We start from the raw sequence: 20,086 nt of genomic DNA, 5'->3' as shown, positions 1-20,086 counted from the left end.
TCTAAAAGTTCAGTGTACAGCTTGTTTAACACTGTAAATTTACTTTGAACATGCATGGGGCTCCACTCCGATTGAGATTGAAAGTCATGTTTAGCTTCTTCAATTTTCTAATTATTGCTCCAACAGTGGACCTTTTTTCACCAAGCTGCTTGGCAATTTTCCCGTAGCCCTTTGCAGCTGTGTGAAGTTGTACAATTTTGTCTCTGGTGTCTTTGGACAGGTCTTTGGTCTTGGCCATGTTACAAGTTTGAGTATGATTGTATTGGGGCAGACAGGTGTCTTTATGCAGCTAACGACCTCACACAGGTGCATCTGATTCAGGATAATACGTGAAGTGGAGGTGGACTTTTAAAGGCGGACTAACAGGTCTTTGAGGGTCAGAATTCTAACTGATGGACACGTGTTCAAATACTTATTTGCAGCTGTATCACACAAATAAATTGTCAAAAAAAATAATACACTGAGATGTCTGGATTTTTCTTTTTAGATTATCTCTCTCACAGTGGACATGCAGTTAGGATGAAAATTTCAGACCCCTCCATGATTTCTAATTGGGAGAACTTACAATATAGTAGGGTATTCAAATACTTATTTTCTTCCCAGTACAATGTGAAATGTGGACTTGTTGGACCGCAGAACATTTTTCCACTTTGCATCAGTCCCTTTTAGATGAGCTTGGACCCAGAGAAGCAGGAGGCATTTCTGGGTGTTGATGATAAATGGCATTCACTTTGCATCACAGAGTTTTAAGTTGTACTTTAAGCCCAACCGACCACCCTATATACATTTTAAAATATATATTGTAATGAAAACATTTATTATTATTCACTTCAATGTCTATATGAAAAAATAAATGAGCGGAGAGCGTGTCATTCATGCGCAAAGTTGCGGAATTCTCACTCTACATTGCAATGGTAGCCATATTGGCTGCTACTTCATTTACTGCAGGCATGTGATTTGACTGAATGAAAAAAAAACTGAAAAATAGCCGTGGGTTAGGAGTCTGCAAGCATGATCAAAGGATGATCACCAATTTTAATGTACAAGTTTTATAAATTGTATTATGAATGAAATATATCTAGTACATCTACAAATAAATGCTATTCATTTTTCAAAATGTACACAATATGATTGTTCATTATTTAGGTGCATACCTATACCCCCCAAAAAATTACTAATACAAGTTCAATAAAGTACTAGAAGTGAAACTAAATTTAATTCAGATTTGTATCATGGCATGCAAGCGTGCTTTCATAGCGTGTATATCATATTCATTCAAAAACGTTCTCATTTCTTGTTTTTGTAAATGACTGAAACGCATGAATTTGACAACAATTATTAACGTTATGTTTCATTGTCAGTAAATCATAAAGATATTTTACAAGTAATTACTTCTGAACTCTTACCTCTTAATTGACTACCCTGTCTGCAACTGGGGTTGGTTGTTTTGGTGGATCTTGCCTCTCAATACCAGTAGTAGTGGACGTAAACAAGGGATGAAGTCCATAAGGTTTGTTGGCCTTGAGTTGACATCCAAATGTACCAGCGATAGAAAAGTTTGTTTTCCTGTGTGCTTTTACCGTTTCACGTTAACTTCCAATGCCTTGAAACGTCACTTAACAGAGTGGTAACTTCCTTCTTTCCAACTGTATCGACGATTTCTCGTTCCATCCAATCCCATCGGAACATGTTTTTGGCATACAATATCTATCAATTTCTTTCACTCGAGAGGCGTCTTTCCTCTCAACGACAGCCATCGTGTTCACTTGCAAATGCAGTCACTCACATTTGAAAAATGTACGCGTGGTCAGTCATGGCCGCAGATATAAAGTTGCAGATGTAATTACAGATGGAATCTCAAGACCTTAAAATAACTTATTGAGTTGTTATATCCAAGTATGTAGTTGTTACCTAATACCATAATCATAATTTGTCACTGCACAGACTGAGACAGACATTTTTAAAGAGGTCGATAGACATTAAATTTCAAAACTAAATATATAATCAAATAATTTTATTTCATCATGAAGTAATGTTATAATCTAGCATAATTTACAGCGGTATTGAAGATGCTCGGCCTATCTTAGCCTGGCCTACCTTTCTAACAACGAGACACGTTTGTAATCAAATATTGCTGTTGAAGAACTATCAAACGTGAGTAACTACATAACTTGTACAACCTACACAACTTGTACAACGAGAACCGTGAGGACTGATAGAAAAGTGCACAAGTGCATTCTGGCGATATCTGTGAACAAAATTCAGACAAAAATTGAAAGTAAAATTTCTAAATCCTAACCAAAAAAAAATTGGGCAGAAGTTCCCCAAGGGCCAAGCCCAGATTACCCCCCCCCCATTCCCCTATCACTGGATAGCACAAAATCACATGTCATTAAAATATGCCTAAAATATGCCAGTTTATCTCAAGACAAATGAATTAATTGAACGATTCAGTAAAAAGACATCTAAAATTGTTCTTTTCCCCACATTATACATATTATAGTATAGACAAAATATATCCTAACCTATTTCTACACCGTACAGCAAAACCTGTTAAAATAAAAGTTGATCTGTAGTAATTACTATTAATGTTTAAGTCTCAAACTTATGTCACGTTGTACTGATACACTCAACCACATTGCTCACTATCTTTTATATATATATATATATATATATATATATATATATATATATATATATATATAGTCACTCACATTTGAAAAATGTACAGGTGTGTTCAGATAAAGTTTTGGGTGTGATTAGGGATGGCCTTAAAATAACTTAATGAATTAATATAATACAACATAACTGTAAATTTAAAATAAAATAAACAAATACATAACTAAAATTTAATTTAATATCATTTCCAATTTCAACTGATATTAGTAGAACATGATATAAAATGGTATTTAAAATTTTTAATCAATAAAAATTCTTGATCTGACTAACTTTATCTGAAGAAACATTAAATGTACTGGCCTGTCAAGGAATAAACGTACGGTCTATACTTGCAATGTTTTAAAAATGCTGAAAGTTTAGTTCAACATAATCGGCGTTCGTTGCAACAAGCTGGCGATACATTCAAACATTCCTGTCGGCAATCGTGACGTATTGTTAAAGAGACTTCTTGTGCTGTATGGTTTTGCTGATGGCTTTATAGTCTGTATCATACGTCATTAAATTTAGCTTCATGCAGGTGTTGACACTTTCATCTGTTAATCATGAACATAATTTAATTTGATTTGCCATCATGCTGCTAAGATGGTGAACAATTCTTGCCGACAAAGGCATGTCCTTCATTCATTTGATTATCTTGCCTTCATGCGAAGTTGTCATAATGTTTCTTGTCAACATCAAGTACGAATGCTTTGGCATACTCCCTATCTGTGAATTTAAACAGACAGCAGAACCCTCGCGCTCCACAAAGCCTGTTCATTTTTGTTTAAAACTCCGGTACTCATCCTTTTTCTTTGAGCTACCTTTGTCAAAAGTGTTTTCATAATTAGTTGCTCCACCTGATTGTCATTCGACCCTTCTGCGCCTGCACAGGTCGACTCCCACAGCAAACTATGGCAAACCCACTAGGACAAACTTTCTCTGCGTCATTTGTGTTGCCTGCACGACAAAAATCACATGTACAGTTTGTTGTTATGAGGGCTCTGCAAGCCATATCCAACCATCAAAAGAGCCAGATATGGCTTGCGAGCCATAGGTTCCCAACCCCTGCTCTAACATGTTCTTTGTAAGTGTCAATTTCACTTTTGAAAAAACACCTTGGTTATAGAGAAACAAAGGCCCCTATGACAGATGTTTGTGTTTGAACCAGTTCTGCATCTGGTTTGTTAATATTTAGCTAAGACCGCCCTTCTTCCTCTGATTGGTTGACTCTGTGGCAAAAACCCTCTTGTATGAGCACGTGTTATGTTGACAGGTCTGGCTCAAGAGGAGAAAGGGAAGGTGGAGATCTTTGTTAGTTATGTAGATAAGGTCGAGAATTTTGAATAATCTGATTTCAGATTGGATGGAAACACTCAGCCCACGTTATAATGTATTTTGCACATTTCAGTCACCACACTAGTGTTTTTCAGTCACAACTGCTGGCATGATCAATCGTATCACACTAAAGTCAACTGTTAGACATGGACAGTTTTTTACTTACATTTAAAACTACTCTATTGTTATTTGAATACGATTATATATTGAGTGCGGTATACTGCAATATATCATTTTTGCTGATGACCTAAAAAAAGATCATTTTGAAAGAAAAAAAAATTGTTCTTTTTATGCACAAAACAAAGTGAAAATGCTCCAAGACATGGTCCACAAACTGAGGTAAAGAGCATATCGTGGGTTACCACAACAGTCTCACACCGAGTGGCCACACAACTGACACGTTAGATATTTTGACCTTGTGGTGAACTCACTTTTGTTACAAGCAGTTTAGCTTTTAGTGTCACGAGCAAGTGGCATGGAGTTCAACCCAAATGCAAGACTAAAAGAGAGTGGCGTGATTTTTAAGGGTAGTTTAATTCAGGCAGAAGTCATACACAGATAGCAGTCCAAAAAGGCATAAGCACAAAAATATGGAAAAAAAGGCAAGGTCAAAAATTCATGAAACAAGCTCAGATGACTAAAAGGCAAAAACTTGGAACGTGCACAAAACAAGACTTGACTTGATTATGATGGCACAGGAATGCTGGGATGTGGTAACGAGGCAAATAAACCAACATGAAGCTCATATACAGTACTCACACAAAGATTAATGCACGCTCAAAAAATGAACTGGCAACTAGCAATACAACAGTGGCCTGGCCACACCCTGAAATGTAGTACTTATGTGTTGAGTAGGCTTTACACCAGCGGTACCCAACCATCGAGCTGCAGACTGGCACCAGTCTGTGGATCAAGTGGTACCGGGTCACCCAAGAAATAATTAGTTCCTTTGTATTCATTATGCAAGTCTGGACAATCTTTTATTTTGAAAAATTACCGGATTCGCTTGGTCACATCTCAGTCACTTCAGCGCCAAAATTTGTCCCCACAAGCTAGCAAAATGAGTAAAAAAAACGGACATCTTTGGAAAGTTTATTTTTGAAGAGGAAAAGGCCCAGTGACGAGCCTACAAACTCCAAGAAAAAGAATGTTATTAAGCACATCAAACCACACTCCCTTAACCCATGCCTTTATGAGGAGCTTTGTGAGGAGATGGACACGGAGCACACACAGCTTCTCTTATACACGGAAATAAGATGGTTATCCGGACAGAAATCACTCGGAAGTCTTTGAATTATAAGAGCCGCTGTAAAGATTTCTCTCAGAAAAGAAGTTGCCACTGGCAGAACATTTCAGTAATGAAGAATGGGTCGCAAAAGGGGCTTAGTTGTGAGACATTCAGCCTGCTCAATTAATTCAATCTGTCACTTCAGGGGAAGCTTACAACGGTCTTCAAGTTGGCAGATAAAACTGGATTTAAAGCCTGACTGGATTTGCGGGGATGGTGTGTGAAAACAGGCATATTCGACATGTTTCAAACATTAGCGGGGCTTTTGTGTGAGAGTAAATCTTCATTCTCCCAGCTGGCGCATGATCACCTGTCTTTGCTATAAAAGAGTTCCAGCGCTACTTCCCCACCAAAAAGGACCCACGAACTCCCAAGGGATGGATCCACGACCCATTATCAACAACCCAGGTGAATCCAGCACTTCTGCGCAACAAGATCAACTGCTGGAGATAACAAACGACGGTTGCTTTAAAAGTATTTTCAAGATAACAACTCTGCCAATATTCTGGATTATAGTAATGGGAGAATACCCGGGGATCGCCACCAAAGCACTGAAAACCCCAATGCCATTTATGACATCCGATATGTGTGAAGAGATATTTTCTGCAGTGGCAGCAGGCATAACAAAACAACGGAATAAATTGGACATGAGCAACACAGTTTGGGTGTCATTGTCTCCCATTACCCACAGACTGGATCAACTCATTGCAGAGAAACAAGCTCAGGCCTCCCATTGTTTTAGCATTATGGTGTGTTAAAATTTTCATGCACTTTAAATTAATTTTCGTGGCGAATCTGTATCTTATTTTGAAGGCATGTTTAAAGTGTAAGGAATGTCTCATTTTTAACCCAAATTATCTTATCTAGACGAAAATACAGAGATTCCTTGGGTTAAGACGGTCTCGACCTAGGACATTTTGGGTTTACAACGCCTGTCCCCCGTCCGCCATTTTGTCTGGCAAATGTTTGTCCGCGTGCACCGGGAGTATCTTCGCATTTTTTGCCCTCCTTTTTAGACATTATCGCCCCAAAGAAGAAAGATGTGAATTTTAGCAATGCTTCTGCACCCAAAAGAAAATCCATTACTATAGAAACGAAGCTCAAGATCATAAAAAGATTGTCGGAAGGAGAGACACCAACACCACCAAGGCTTCAGTCGGTCAACCGTGGTAACAATTATTAAAGGTCTAGTGTATAAACATCCTAAAATAGATATTGAAATGAAAAATACATATAAGATTATTCACTTCAATATCTACACGAAAAAATAAATATGAGTGGAGAGCTCGTCATCCATGCGCAAAGTTGCGGAAGTCTCATTCGTCATCCAAGTGGTTGCCATATTGGGTGCATTTAATGTCCGTGACGTCATCCCGAACAACCGAGTGAAGTGTCCGGGGCAATATTACCCTATTGTTTCGAGCCATATTTAGAGTTTAGACATGCGGATCACGGACAAACCACCTCCCCGCCCTATCCACCTCTGCGCGGCGGTGATAAACGCCCACTTCCGCAGCGGTCATGAGCCACCGGGGCGACGAGCCACACCAGCCGACAAGGCCGGCAGCAGGCTCAGCCTTGTCGACAAGGCCGGTAGAGATCCAAAAGGCCTGCGGAGGCTGTCCTTCAGCGGCTGCTGCATTTAGCAACCCTGATTTATGGATTACGCCCCCCCCAACTATTGTTTTTTTTAGTAGCTGTATACACACCTACCTGTCATTTGGATCTCACGAAGCTCTCCTCCTTTGCACACATGCAATCCATTTTTCACAACAAACCTGGTCTCTTGCAAACTTATGAAGGGTAAATCCATCTTCCCGAGTGTTCAAGCTATGTCCAGCAATGCAAGGAGCCAGCATTTTGGCTTGACCACTTGAGGGCAGTCCTGCCATGTACATCAGTCCATGAGTTCTAAGTGGGAGAACTTGCAATATAGCAGGGTGTTCAAATACTTATTTTCCTACTGTAAATACACGGCGTTTGCATAATTTTAAAACAAGAACGAAAACTTCGTATACACATTTAGGATAACGAAGCCTTTACTATTTGTCAATTTATCACTAACTAAACCAAACAAGAACTTCACAAATACTTACCAGTCTTTGTTTCAAACACGACGCATATCCTGCTCCCTGCGTGCTCGGCACTTTCTTCATGGACAACTATTTTGTCAGCATTAGAACGTGTATGTTGTCTAACTGGCTTAAAATGATAACCTTTAACGCCTTTATAAAGCTTGTATTCGTCTCCTTCTTCGTGGGACACTTCAGAACAGTGTTCATCGCTCAAAATATCCGAAAATTCATTGTTGTTCTTAAAATATATTCCAATGCTCGCCATTGTTGTTACCGATTCTGACGTCACCTTCCTACTCGGCTGTTTCCGCTTCGTTTCCATCTTTGTCCGGCGAATCCAGCAATGTACGATAATTTTTTGCCGATAATCGAAAAATAAAAATGTTTCTTTTATAATTTGAATTTCAGATTCGAATTCTGCATAAAAAACTGTATAACATGAGCAAAAAGGTGCATTGAGGACCTTCCATACACTTTAAATGTAATTATAGGGACCAGTCAAAGAGCATTAGGGCTGTGGCCGCCAGCAGAGGGAGATGAGGCAGAGGGGAGAGGAGAGGAGATGGTTCAAACTGACAAATTTATTTTAGCTGTTGAAAAATAACATTCTTGGAGTGTTTAATAATAAAAATAAATTTAACTGTTATGTAGGTATATTTAGATAAAAAGAGAATTAATAAAAAAATGTGGAAATACTGGTTCTTGTTGTCTTTATTATATTATTATTATTTTATTATTTATTATCATGTTTATTATATTGGATATTCGATACAAACAATTAACGTAACCCCTCCCGGTCTGCAGTACAAAATTTTCAAGCATTGACCAGTGATAAAAAGGTTAGGGAGCACTTGTTTACACAATAAGGATTTTTGGGGCCGATCACCAACTTGTTCATATACTGAACACGTGTACTTAATTGCTCCAAAAAATTACATTTACAACAATGCATCTTTGTTCAGCTAGTTATGCCACAACAAATGAAGTCTTCTATTAGAAGGCAGAAAGGTCATAAAGTAATTAAAATATCCACTTTTTGTGACAATTTTTTTTTTATTAGTGTCCTATGAGTTTTTCAACAGTAAAATATATGTGGATTGGCTGCATAAAGGTTGGAAATAACTCCGCTAGTCAGATAAAGTCTTCTAATTAGTCAGGTCAAACACCAACACCACAACAAGCTAAAAATAACGGGTGCTAACTTTTTACATTTAAATTATCCATCCATCCATTATCAGAGCCACTTATCCTCACAAGAGTTGCGGGAGTGTTTGAGCCTATCTCAGCTATCTTCAGGCAGGAGGCTGGGTACACCCTGAACTGGTTGCTACCCAATTATAGGCTAGTTAGAAAGAACCAACCATTCACACTCACAATCACACCTATGGGCAATTTAGAGTGTTCAATTAATATTTCATGTTTTCTGGATGTGGGAGGGAACCGAAGTACCTAGAGAAAATCCACACAGGCACGGGGAGAACATGCAAACTCCACACAGGTAGGGCTGGGATTTGAACCCTAGTCTTCAAAACTGTGAGGTAGACTCTCTAACCAATTATTCACCATGCCACTAGTAAAGTAAATAAATTAGTTTAAAATTACTTCACACAGACTTTACAGCATGATTCGAAAGAACACCTGCACTTAAAACCTAGCACTAGCTTTCTAGGCAACATAACGTTTTGCTCGCTGCTTGCGAGACATATCATAAAAAGTATATGAACATAACTCAAGCATTCCTCAAAGGAAGATGCTTTCCCAAGCACCACTGACCACCAGCACATTTTTCCTCGTTTTGTTCTTTTAACACGGCGTGATCCATTACTGTTGTCATCGCCACGGAAACGAGAGCATCCGGTTGCATTTGAGTTGACAAGCTATGCCCAGTGATCATATAAACGGGATGTGGTGGTATTAGGATATAGGATGTTATTGCACTAGTGCAATTGAGAAAGACCAATTTTCTCTTGTCAGATCCATGCATTAAAACCTGTCTCAAATGTTTCTGTTCCACAGCTCTGACGTTTTTGGGGTTTTTTTAGAAAAATGCATTAGTTTTCAGATATTTACATTATTTCGTCAAAGACACGTGACAAGGCTCACAATAAACTCGCCTTTGGATTCTGCTGTAGATGATGGCGACGCAGAGTAAATGTCTTTTGAGGAGGCGATCAAAGACATCATTTATTGAGCAAATTATGACATTAAAGCTAATTAGCATAAAATGCTAATTATTGGCCAATACTGATTAGGTTGACCTGATCGGTGTAATGTCTAATGTTGAGTTATTTTGTGAGGAAACCAAGTTTACACTGTTATACAAGTTGTACATGGACTACCTCACATTGTTGTAAAGTGCCATTTATTCAATTGTTCCCTGAACACATGAGGAAACAAAGTGTCAAAGGTGTACTAAGTTTTGTGATATAGTATGGCAATAATGGTTCATTTTGAGACATATTTAGATCATACTGTATGTCCACCTTATAAATGGTGATTGTTTTATAGTTCACTAAAAAGATAAACAGGTTGCATTCATACAGCAGAATTCTACAAGTCCCACGTATATTTCCTCATTCAAAATTCTGTTCAAAGTTTTTGCTTAATAATATCTGAAACCATTTAGATAAAGTAGTGATTAAAATATTGACCTCACAAACACCAGAGGCTTAACAATATTTACCAAGCAGCTGTCTCGCTTTATCTGGTGTGGAATATGTAGATCCTGCTGTGGATAAAATTAAACTCTATCGTACTCAAAACAGTTTTAACTCAAGTAGCCTTTTCAATCACCGAAGTACAAGTTAATGTAATCTATAAAAAAACACAGGTTCCTTGCAAGCCGAGAACTATAAATACTGTCATATTTTCAAATTCACTAAATAAAATGAAAACTGTCCAAAGATTCGTAGGAAACCTTACACATAGAAAACTAACCACCATGTACGCATTTGGGGCTGGATTTACACCCCAGGTAAGTGACCAGTTATGATTTTATTGCATATATGTGATTCTTTTACGCTTTATATGAATATTGTATGCAACACATATCTGATATGACAATGTTTACGTTTTATGTTAATGGACAAACCAAATGTGCTGAAGCCCAAAGTTTATGTCAACAACACCGCAAGTAACAACATGCAATTACCAATAAATCAGATTTTGAATGCAATAGTAACTAGTCAACTGGAACAATAAATGCATAAGTAAGTAAGTAAGTTTCTTTTGGCTTGTCCCTTTCAGGGTCACCACAGTGTGTCATCTCAGATGAACGCATATATGTGTTTGGCACAATTTTTACGCCGGATGCCCTTCCTGACACAACCCTTCTCAGGGAGTGGAGGCCCCAGTGGGATATGAACCCACAACCCCTGGTTTACCAAACCAGTGCTCTAACCACTGAAGTACAGGGCCTCTGGAACAATTAATGCATAAATAATACAAATCTTAATAAATGCACACAATTTTATTGGCCTGTGCTTAATTTGAATTAAAATGGGTAATCTAAGCATGACCACTCCCTACCATCTGCAATTGTTTTTAATGGTCGATGATTCAATGCTCCTCTCATGCACCATTTTTAGACCACATCTGTCTATGGTTTCATTGTAGTTTAGATTTACAGCAGGTATTTTTTAATATATTGTTTGAGCAGACCCGATGTTTATACACCATCATGGAACTCAATGGCGCTCTCGAAATTAATCACTTGATTGAGTACTAAATGAGAATAAATTAATTACATTTTTTGACAGGTTAATCATTTCGTTATTGTTCAACTTAAAACTGTCAAAGATCCCCTTTATTTTAGCCTCTTAACTGTAAACATTCTGATTTCTGTAGTCCTCTATGAACATTTTTTTTTTTGTTTATCTTTTTTTTTTAAATCAGAATTAAGTTTTTAATTTGAAAAAATAAACTATTTCCTTTGTTTTCTGACGCTACGGAAATTATGGTAAAAATAATACTCCATTTAATTCATTACGAAAAGAATTATTTGCAGCCATTGTATGAATAATCTGTAATTGACATGCTGTTGAACCTGAAGCAACTTCAGAAATGTATTTAAAACTTGTAGCCTTTCGCATAAATCAGTCACCAAGAAGTATCATATCTCTCAGTTTCAAAAAGGTTGATGAGTACTGACTACAGTCCAACTCGTGATATTGCTTAACTGTTATTTGTTTTTTGTGTAATTGTTAATGATACTAAACGATAATCTGTTAATAAACAGTAAATGTAAAATTTATTTTCGCAATAAACTTTAAAGATAAATTTTCAATCTGATTAATTAATGGAAAAAAACTAAAAGGATCTTCTTCTTCTTCTTCTTCTTTTCCTTTCGGCTTGTCCCGTTAGGGGTCGCCACAGCGTGTCATCTTTTGCCATCTTAGCCTATCTCCTGCATCTTCCTCTCGAACCCCAACTGCCCTCATGTCTTCCCTCACCACATCCATAAACCTTCTCTTTGGTCTTCCTCTCGCCCTTTTGCCTGGGAGCTCCATCCTCAGCATCCTTCTACCAATATACTCACTCTCTCGCCTCTGAACATGTCCAAACCATCGAAGTCTGCTCTCTCGAATCTTGTCTCCAAAACATCCAGCTTTGGCTGTCCCTCTAATGAGCTCATTTCTAATCCTATCCAACCTGGTCACTCCGAGCGAGAACCTCAACATCTTCATTTCTGCCACCTCCAGTTCAGCTTCTTGTTGTTTCTTCAGTGCCACCGTCTCTAATCCGTACATCATGGCCGGCCTCACCACTGTTTTGTAAACTTTGCCCTTCATCCTAGCAGACACTCTTCTGTCACATAACACACCAGACACCTTTCGCCAGCTGTTCCAACCTGCTTGGACCCGTTTCTTCACTTCCTGACCACACTCTCCATTGCTCTGTATTGTTGACCCCAAGTATTTGAAGTCGTCCACCCTCGCTATCTCTTCTCCCTGTAGCCTCACTCTTCCCCCTCTACTTTTCTCATTCACGCACATATATTCTGTTTTACTTCGGCTAATCTTCATTCCTCTCCTTTCCAGTGCATGTCTCCATCTTTCCAATTGTTCCTCTGCGTGCTCCCTGCTTTCACTGCATATGACAATATCATCTGCGAACATCATGGTCCAAGGGGATTCCAGTCTAACCTCATCTGTCAGCCTATCCATTACCACTGCAAACAGGAAGGGGCTCAGAGCTGATCCCTGATGCAGTCCCACCTCCACCTTAAATTCCTCTGTCACACCTAAGGCACACCTCACCATTGTTCTGCTGCCATCATACATGTCCTGTACTATTTTAACATACTTCTCTGCCACACCAGACTTACGCATGCAGTACCACAGTTCCTCTCTTGGTACTCTGTCATAGGCTTTCTCTAGATCCACAAAGACACAATGTAGCTCCTTCTGACCTTCTCTGTACTTTTCCACGAGCATCCTCAAGGCAAATAATGCATCTGTGGTACTCTTTCTAGGCATGAAACCATACTGTTGCTCGCAGATACTTACTTCTGTCCTGAGTCTAGCCTCCACTACTCTTTCCCATAACTTCATTGTGTGGCTCATCAACTTTATTCCTCTATAGTTCCCACAGCTCTGAACATCCCCTTTGTTCTTAAAAATGGGAACTAGAACACTTTTCCTCCATTCTTCAGGCATCTTTTCACCCGCTAGTATTCTGTTGAATAAGTTGGTCAAAAACTCCACAGCCATCTCTCCAAATTGCTTCCATACCTCTACCGGTATGTCATCAGGACCAACTGCCTTTCCATTTTTCATCCTTTGTAGTGCCTTTCTGACTTCCCCCTTAGTAATCATTTCCACTTCCTGGTCCTTCACTCTTGCCTCTTCAACTCTTCCTTCTCTCTCATTTTCTTCATTCATCAACTTCTCAAAGTATTCTTTCCATCTATTTAGTACACTACCGGCACCAGTCAACACATTTCCATCTCTATCCTTAATCACCCTTACCTGCTGCACATCCTTCCCATCTCTATCCCTCTGTCTGGCCAACCTGTAGAGATCCTTTTCTCCTTCTTTCGTGTCCAACCTGGTGTACATGTCTTCATATGCCTCTTGTTTAGCCTTTGCCACCTCTACCTTTGCCCTACGTCGCATCTCGATGTACTCCTTTCGCCTCTCCTCAGTCCTCTCAGTATCCCACTTCTTCTTCGCTAATCTCTTTCCTTGTATGACTCCCTGTATTTTGGGGTTCCACCACCAAGTCTCCTTCTCCCCTTTCCTACCAGATGACACACCAAGTACTCTCCTGCCTGTCTCTCTGATCACCTTGGCTGTCGTCGTCCAGTCTTCCGGGAGCTTCGGTTGTCCATCGAGAGCCTGTCTCACCTCTTTCCGGAAGGCCGCACGACATTCTTCCTTTCTCAGCTTCCACCACATGGTTCTCTGCTCTACCTTTGTCTTCTTAATCTTCCTACCCACCACCAGAATCATCCTACATACTACCATCCTATGCTGTCGAGCTACACTCTCCCCTACCACTACTTTACAGTCAGTAACCTCCTTCAGATTACATCGTCTGCACAAAATATAATCTACCTGCGTGGTTCTACCTCCGCTCTTGTAGGTCACTATATGTTCCTCCCTCTTCTGGAAATAAGTGTTCACTACAGCCATCTCCATCCTTTTTGCAAAGTCCACCACCATCTGCCCTTCAAAGTTCCTTTCCTGGATGCCGTACTTACCCATCACTTCTTCATCGCCCCTGTTTCCTTTACCAATATGTCCATTACAATCTGCACCAATCACAACTCTCTCGCTGTCTGGGATGCTCAGAACTACTTCATCTAGTTCCTTCCAGAATTTCTCTTTCAACTCTAGGTCACATCCTACCTGTGGTGCATAGCCGCTAACCACATTATACATAACACCCTCAATTTCAAATTTTAGTCTCATCACTCGATCTGATACTCTTTTTTACCTCCAAGACATTCTTAGCCAGCTCTTCCTTTAAAATAACCCCTACTCCATTTCTCTTCCCATCTACTCCGTGGTAGAATAATTTAAACCCTGCTCCCAAACTTCTAGCCTTACTACCTTTCCACCTGCTCTCTTGGATGCACAGAATATCAACCTTTCTCCTAATCATCATGTCAACCAACTCCTGTGCTTTTCCTGTCATAGTCCCAACATTCAAAGTCCCTACACTCAGTTGTAGGCTCTGTGCATTCCTCTTTTTCTTCTGACGCTGGATCCGGTTTCCTCCTCTTCTTTGTCTTCGACCCACAGTAGCTGAATTTCCACCGACGCCCTGTAGGTTAGCAGTGCCGGGGGCGGGCGTTGTTAACCCGGGCCACGACCGATCCGGTATGGGATTCTTTAGATGAACGCTCATATTTGTTTGGCACAGTTTTTACGCCGGATGCCCTTCCTGACGCAACCCTCTGCATTTATCCGGGCTTGGGACCGGCCTACAGATTGCACTGGTTTGTGCCCCCATAGGGCTGCATTGGAAAAAAACTAAAAGGATCGATTCTAAAAAAAAAATGTTAGTGGCACTCGTAAAACTCCCATTGTCTTACATTTGTATGTATACATTTTTGGGCTGCACTTACATTGGCAGATATCTGATACAGTGGTATCACTACTTACAAAATTAATTTGTTCCGGAAGTCATCTCGTAACCTGAATTTTTTGTTACTAGATACGTTCATAAGTAGAGGTACCACTGTACATGTCATCTTTTATCCACATTTGGAAGATGCCTTATTCCAATGTGATGTGCAATTCCATGCCTTTTTTCCCCACTTAATGCTTCCATGATGCTGAACTGTGCCACTTGAAAGCAAAAAAAAAATATTAAAGTAGTCACTTGAACCTTGCAGTCAGTGTAAATCCAAATTGAGGGAACCCACAACAGTTCCAACCTGATCAATGGCTTTTACCTTGAAGTTGCTGGAGTTCACCCAGGAGCTGGCAATGCCATCAACCATCTTATCAAGAGCAGTCTGATCCTGCTCAAGGTCATGAGACTTCTCCTTGTCCAAGATGTAGTCGACAATCTCTTGCCCCACCTGAAGACGACGGCCTACATCTTTCTGTAGAACCTGGGCTAGGCAGCTCTCCATGTTGGATTCCATTAACCTAGCTTTTAAGAATCAACTTCTCTACCTTTGTCAGTCTTTTCACTTAAAAGATGGATGATTGTCAGTAATCCTGAATGCTCACAGCAGCAAGAAAGACCAGTCAACTCTACTACTTGGATGGAGGTTAGTTACCCGAAACACAATTAACCCAAAAGGACTGTCCTTCTTCTTCTGGAAGCACACCAGCAAGCTAGTGGCTGTGCCCTCGAGACTGATAGAGTTTGGCTTTGGGAATGGCACCAATGCACCATGTGTGTCTGGGCAGCAGCTGGGGAAAGTTTACTCGTGCCTTTTACTTGGGTTTTTACTTTGAGCCAAACCACTCCTGTTGTTTTTAAAATGGTGGTTTGGAGGCACAGCAATTAAAGCAGCAATTGGAGAAGGATGGAGGCCAGATCACATCTCCAAAACTTTTCCTGGGATCTGCCCTGGAAAGGCCTGGAAGAGCAGAAAACAGATGAGAGAAAACAATAACAATTGAAAACAAAGGCTCAGAATTTGTTATGTCACCTATAAACATGTCACTCTTCTAATGAGAGCTTTGCATGCTCAGAAGGATGATCAAATATTGCTAAGGAAGCACAGAGAGCTGCTAGGGCTTCGCATGAGACGAGTGTTTATCCACTGAATTTTCAAACTGCTATATGGTACACAAACGTTCACACTATTTGCCTTCCGATTTTTTTTAAACTAGTTTTTAAATCAACAATGCGCCATACCAAATCGTATGGCAGATGCCTTCCCAAATATTGTTGAAACATTACAGATACATGTAAAATAATAATAATAACGTGTTCATTTATAACACTGTCTTTTATTACACAGGTGGAAAGGTCAACCACACACAGTGCGAAAAATGACAAAATAAGGAGAAGATGTGACATATATGTATCCCATGTGAGAGCCACACCTTTAGGCATTGTGTGTGGAATATTTTGTACGTTGCCACCCTGCTCGTGTGCTTTTGTACTGCGTTAGATAAGCTCTTGCTAGCTCGAAGACACACCATCGCTGCTAGCAAAGCAAGTAGACACCTTGACACGCAAAACAAGGGATATACTGTGTCAAAATCTCGACAAAAGATTCTTTGCGGTATATCTTTTCGTAGTTTATCTTCCCCAGACAGTACGTGAGGAATTAAAACTAAAGCTTGTCCTCTCGCGGAGCGCTTGCTCCCTTTCAATGGAACGTCGGTGTGCAGGCACAACACAAAGAAGCAAATATGACAAGGGAGGGTGGAAGCAATAGGGATAAACTATTGTAATACATACCATATTCTGTATTAAGGCTGCAGGTGATGTGGATAAATAAGATCCTAATGTTGTTTCGGTATAAGGCCTTAGAAACACGTCTTTTTCTCGCGCTCCACCCGGAATGCTGCCTGCAGCACAAGAATGGGATCGTTAAGCGCATGCGTAGTAGGAAGAAGGATGATGGCACTTGGAGAAGTGTCGCATGGCTCACTGAGCCGCTGCAAAACAAATGGCGTCATCTGCTGGACGAATAGACGACAACATTGGACTGATTGCGATACAACACACAGCAGTGGTGTGGACTGAGGGCCTTGCTTTACAGCTTTCTTTGCTGGCCGAAACTATCAAAAGCGTGGCCTGGGTTAACAACGCCCACCCCTGGCACTGTTGACTTGCAGGGCATCGGTGTGAATTCAGCTGCTGTGGGCCGAAGACAAAGAAGAAGAGGAAAGCGGACTCGTCGGCAGAAGAAGAGGATCACAGAGCCTCCAACTGAATATGGAGACTTTGAATGTTGGGACTATGACAGGAAACTCGGGAGTTGGTTGACATGATGACTAGGAGAAATCTTTGGTTCATTTTCACTGCTCCAATCCATACCTGATTACCTCCAGACCTATTCAATCAAGAAATTCCTTAAGCAGATCATACATATTTATCATAGAATACTGTACTGGCAAACACTATAACCGTGGTCTAAAAGGTACTTATTAATGATCTTCATGACCACCTGATCATGTTCTCACCTGTTTTCATTTTTTAAAATAAGACTCGTCACCTTGTTTATAGACGTGAGTTCGTATCTCACTGGGGCCTCTACTTCCCAAGAGGGGTTGTGTTAGGAAGGGCATCCGGCGTAAAAACTGTGCCAAACAAATATGACCGTTCATCTGAGATGTCACGCTGTGGCAACCCCTCACAGGACAAGCAGAAAGAAACTTACTTTACCTTGTTTATAGACAATTGTCACTTCTTTCAAGCTAATTTTTGCTTAAAAGGGAAATCCAGTGCTTTGCATGAACAGTGTATTCAATAGGTCATGTAATATGTACCCTCTTTTGACAATGTGAAGTTAAATCCTCTCTCATTTAATAGTGTTTTAAGAAGATTTTTATCGACAATTACGAATTTTCAGGGGAGCTGCCATTTTCGCGAGTCACATGACCTATGTGCGCGGATGTGACAAGTACCGTGCCACAACAAAGGGTCAATTACATGGGACACCATTTATGCCCAGCACTGATTTCTCTGATTTATCCTCATCTGATGAAGAAAGACGGAGGAATACTTCCATACAGATTTTAACCTTTAGCTGTAAATGTTGAATATTGAATGGTTCTTTGGCCAGAATGACGCGGAGTCTGACCCTGAAAATTCACAATTGTCGACAAAAATCTTCTCAGGATACGATTAAAGGAGAGAGGATTTAACATCACATTGTCAAAATAGGCTACATATTACATTACCTATTGGATACACTGGTCATGCAAAGCACTGGATTTCCCCGTTAAAATAAGTAGACAAAAAGTTTTCCAGTAGTATAAGTTATTAATATTGCATGCTCTACTGGTGATTTTTAATTATTATTGTTATTGTTTTTAGGCAGCATGATGGAAAAGGTGGAAAGCCTTGGTCTCACAGTTCGGATGTCCCGGGTTCGATCCCGGACCTGCCTCTGTGAGGTTTGCATGTTCTCCCGTGTCTGCGTGGGTTTTCTGCGGGCACTCCAGTTTCCTCCCACATCCCAAAAACATGCAACATTAATTGGACACTCTAAATAGCCCCTGATGTGATTGTGAGTGCTGCTGTTAGTCTCTGTATTCAGCTCACGGTGTACCCCGCCTCCTGCCCGTTGACAGGCTCCAACACTCCCGCGACACTTGTGAGGATAAGCGCCTCGGAAAATGTATAGATAGATTGATGTTATTGTTTTTACGTGATGCATCTAATTTTAATTTCAGTTTTGACTTTGAATTTGGAGGGCATTTCAACTTTTTCTGCCAATAATCTTAGTTTAAAAAAAAAGAACAAGCCCTACATTTCCGAAAAATACTTCACAAACATTTCCCATCATATCAGTTTAGTTTGGAAAACTCTTATTTCATTGATTGAATCAGTGTTGTGAATCAAACATTACTTGGTCATTAACATCAGCACAGTTAGAAATGCTAGCAGTTTTGACATTATGTATGTGACTATATGACAGCGTGCTGTAGCAGCCTGGCTAACCGAGTGGCGGCCTTGTTGAAAGGTTGATGTTCCGTTAATGGACCACTGTCATGAAATGCATGATTTTTAGTATGTTATTAATGAAAAAACGGCAGCCGACATGGACCCATGCGTTTTTCACCACAAAACTTATACAGCTTTTTGTAACTCCCGCCAAGAAAATCCTCTCGAGAGATTTGTTTTCGAGAAGAAGCAGTTAGTGACGTACCTGGCAGGACTGCCCTCAAGAGGACTCGTTTGTTTCAATTAGTTTTACCTCTGGGAAAGTAGCTCGTTGATCCTTCATGTTAGCCAAAATGTCTGCTCGTTGCATTGCTGGACATTGCTTGAAGACTCGGGAAGATGGATTTACCCTTCATGAGTTTGCAAGAGACCGGGTTTGGTGTGAAAAATGGATTGCACCGGTGCAATGGACGAGAGCTACGTGGGTTCCATATCACAGGTAGGTGTGTATATAGCTACAAAAAAAATAACAATAGTTTGGAGCGGACCACGTAATCGGTCTCTCATAACGTAACAAAAGATCCACCTACGTATGACAGGCGTGCTAAATGTGTCGATGCGCGCATCGGATGGTGTCGGCTCGCCCACAAAGGCTGCGTGTCTGGCTCGCGGACGGCAGCGGTTCTGAACAACGCTGCCGACAAAGCCGCACTCAGCCGCGTGCGACGACAACACCGTAAAGCGCCCCAGCTCGACAGTGTTGTTCATCGCGGATGCCGGCTATGAAGAACGCCGTAAAGCGGACCGGCTCGGCGCCATAATAAGCCATCTCAGCACCAAAAATGAGCAACCCCCGGCCGAGGCTCCACGTCCGCCATTCACGGCTTCGGCGAAAGCTGCACGTCGGGCTCGTGGACGGCAGCTGCTCTGAAGAACGCTGACGACAATGCCGCACTCAGCCACGTGCAACTACAACGCTGTAAAGCGGCCTGGCTCAGCACCATGATAAGACACCTCGGCGCCAACAGTCACCGACAAGGCCGTCGGCCGGGGTGGCTCATAGTGGAGCCGGGCCATGATGGCTCATCTCCGCCGTAGAATTGGATTGGACGGGGAGGCGGATTCGGCCGTGATCGCCTATCATCTGAATATGGCTCGAAACAATAGGGTAATATTGCCTCAGTTGTGTGATGTTCTCTTC

The 20,086-nt window shown here is 40.7% G+C and overlaps 1 protein-coding gene across 1 annotated transcript in view; it reads right to left on the bottom strand.

The window, feature by feature from the left end:
* clasp1a (cytoplasmic linker associated protein 1a) overlaps nt 1-17,088 on the bottom strand; it is a 155,888-nt gene extending 138,800 nt beyond the window's left edge. Inside the window, exons 1-2 of the mRNA XM_061840755.1 lie at nt 16,732-17,088; nt 15,260-15,898 (exon numbers count right to left, since the gene is read on the bottom strand). Of these exons, the coding sequence (XP_061696739.1) occupies nt 15,260-15,454 (195 nt within the window). The 5' untranslated portion in view covers nt 15,455-15,898; nt 16,732-17,088. The remainder of the gene's footprint in view (nt 1-15,259; nt 15,899-16,731) is intronic.
* Nucleotides 17,089-20,086: the final 2,998 nt, after the last annotated feature.

Source organism: Syngnathoides biaculeatus, chromosome 14, assembly GCF_019802595.1.
Source record: "Syngnathoides biaculeatus isolate LvHL_M chromosome 14, ASM1980259v1, whole genome shotgun sequence".
Taxonomy (NCBI): domain Eukaryota; kingdom Metazoa; phylum Chordata; class Actinopteri; order Syngnathiformes; family Syngnathidae; genus Syngnathoides; species Syngnathoides biaculeatus.
Note: the sequence above shows the minus strand (reverse complement) of the source record. Positions and strands in the feature narration are given on the sequence as shown.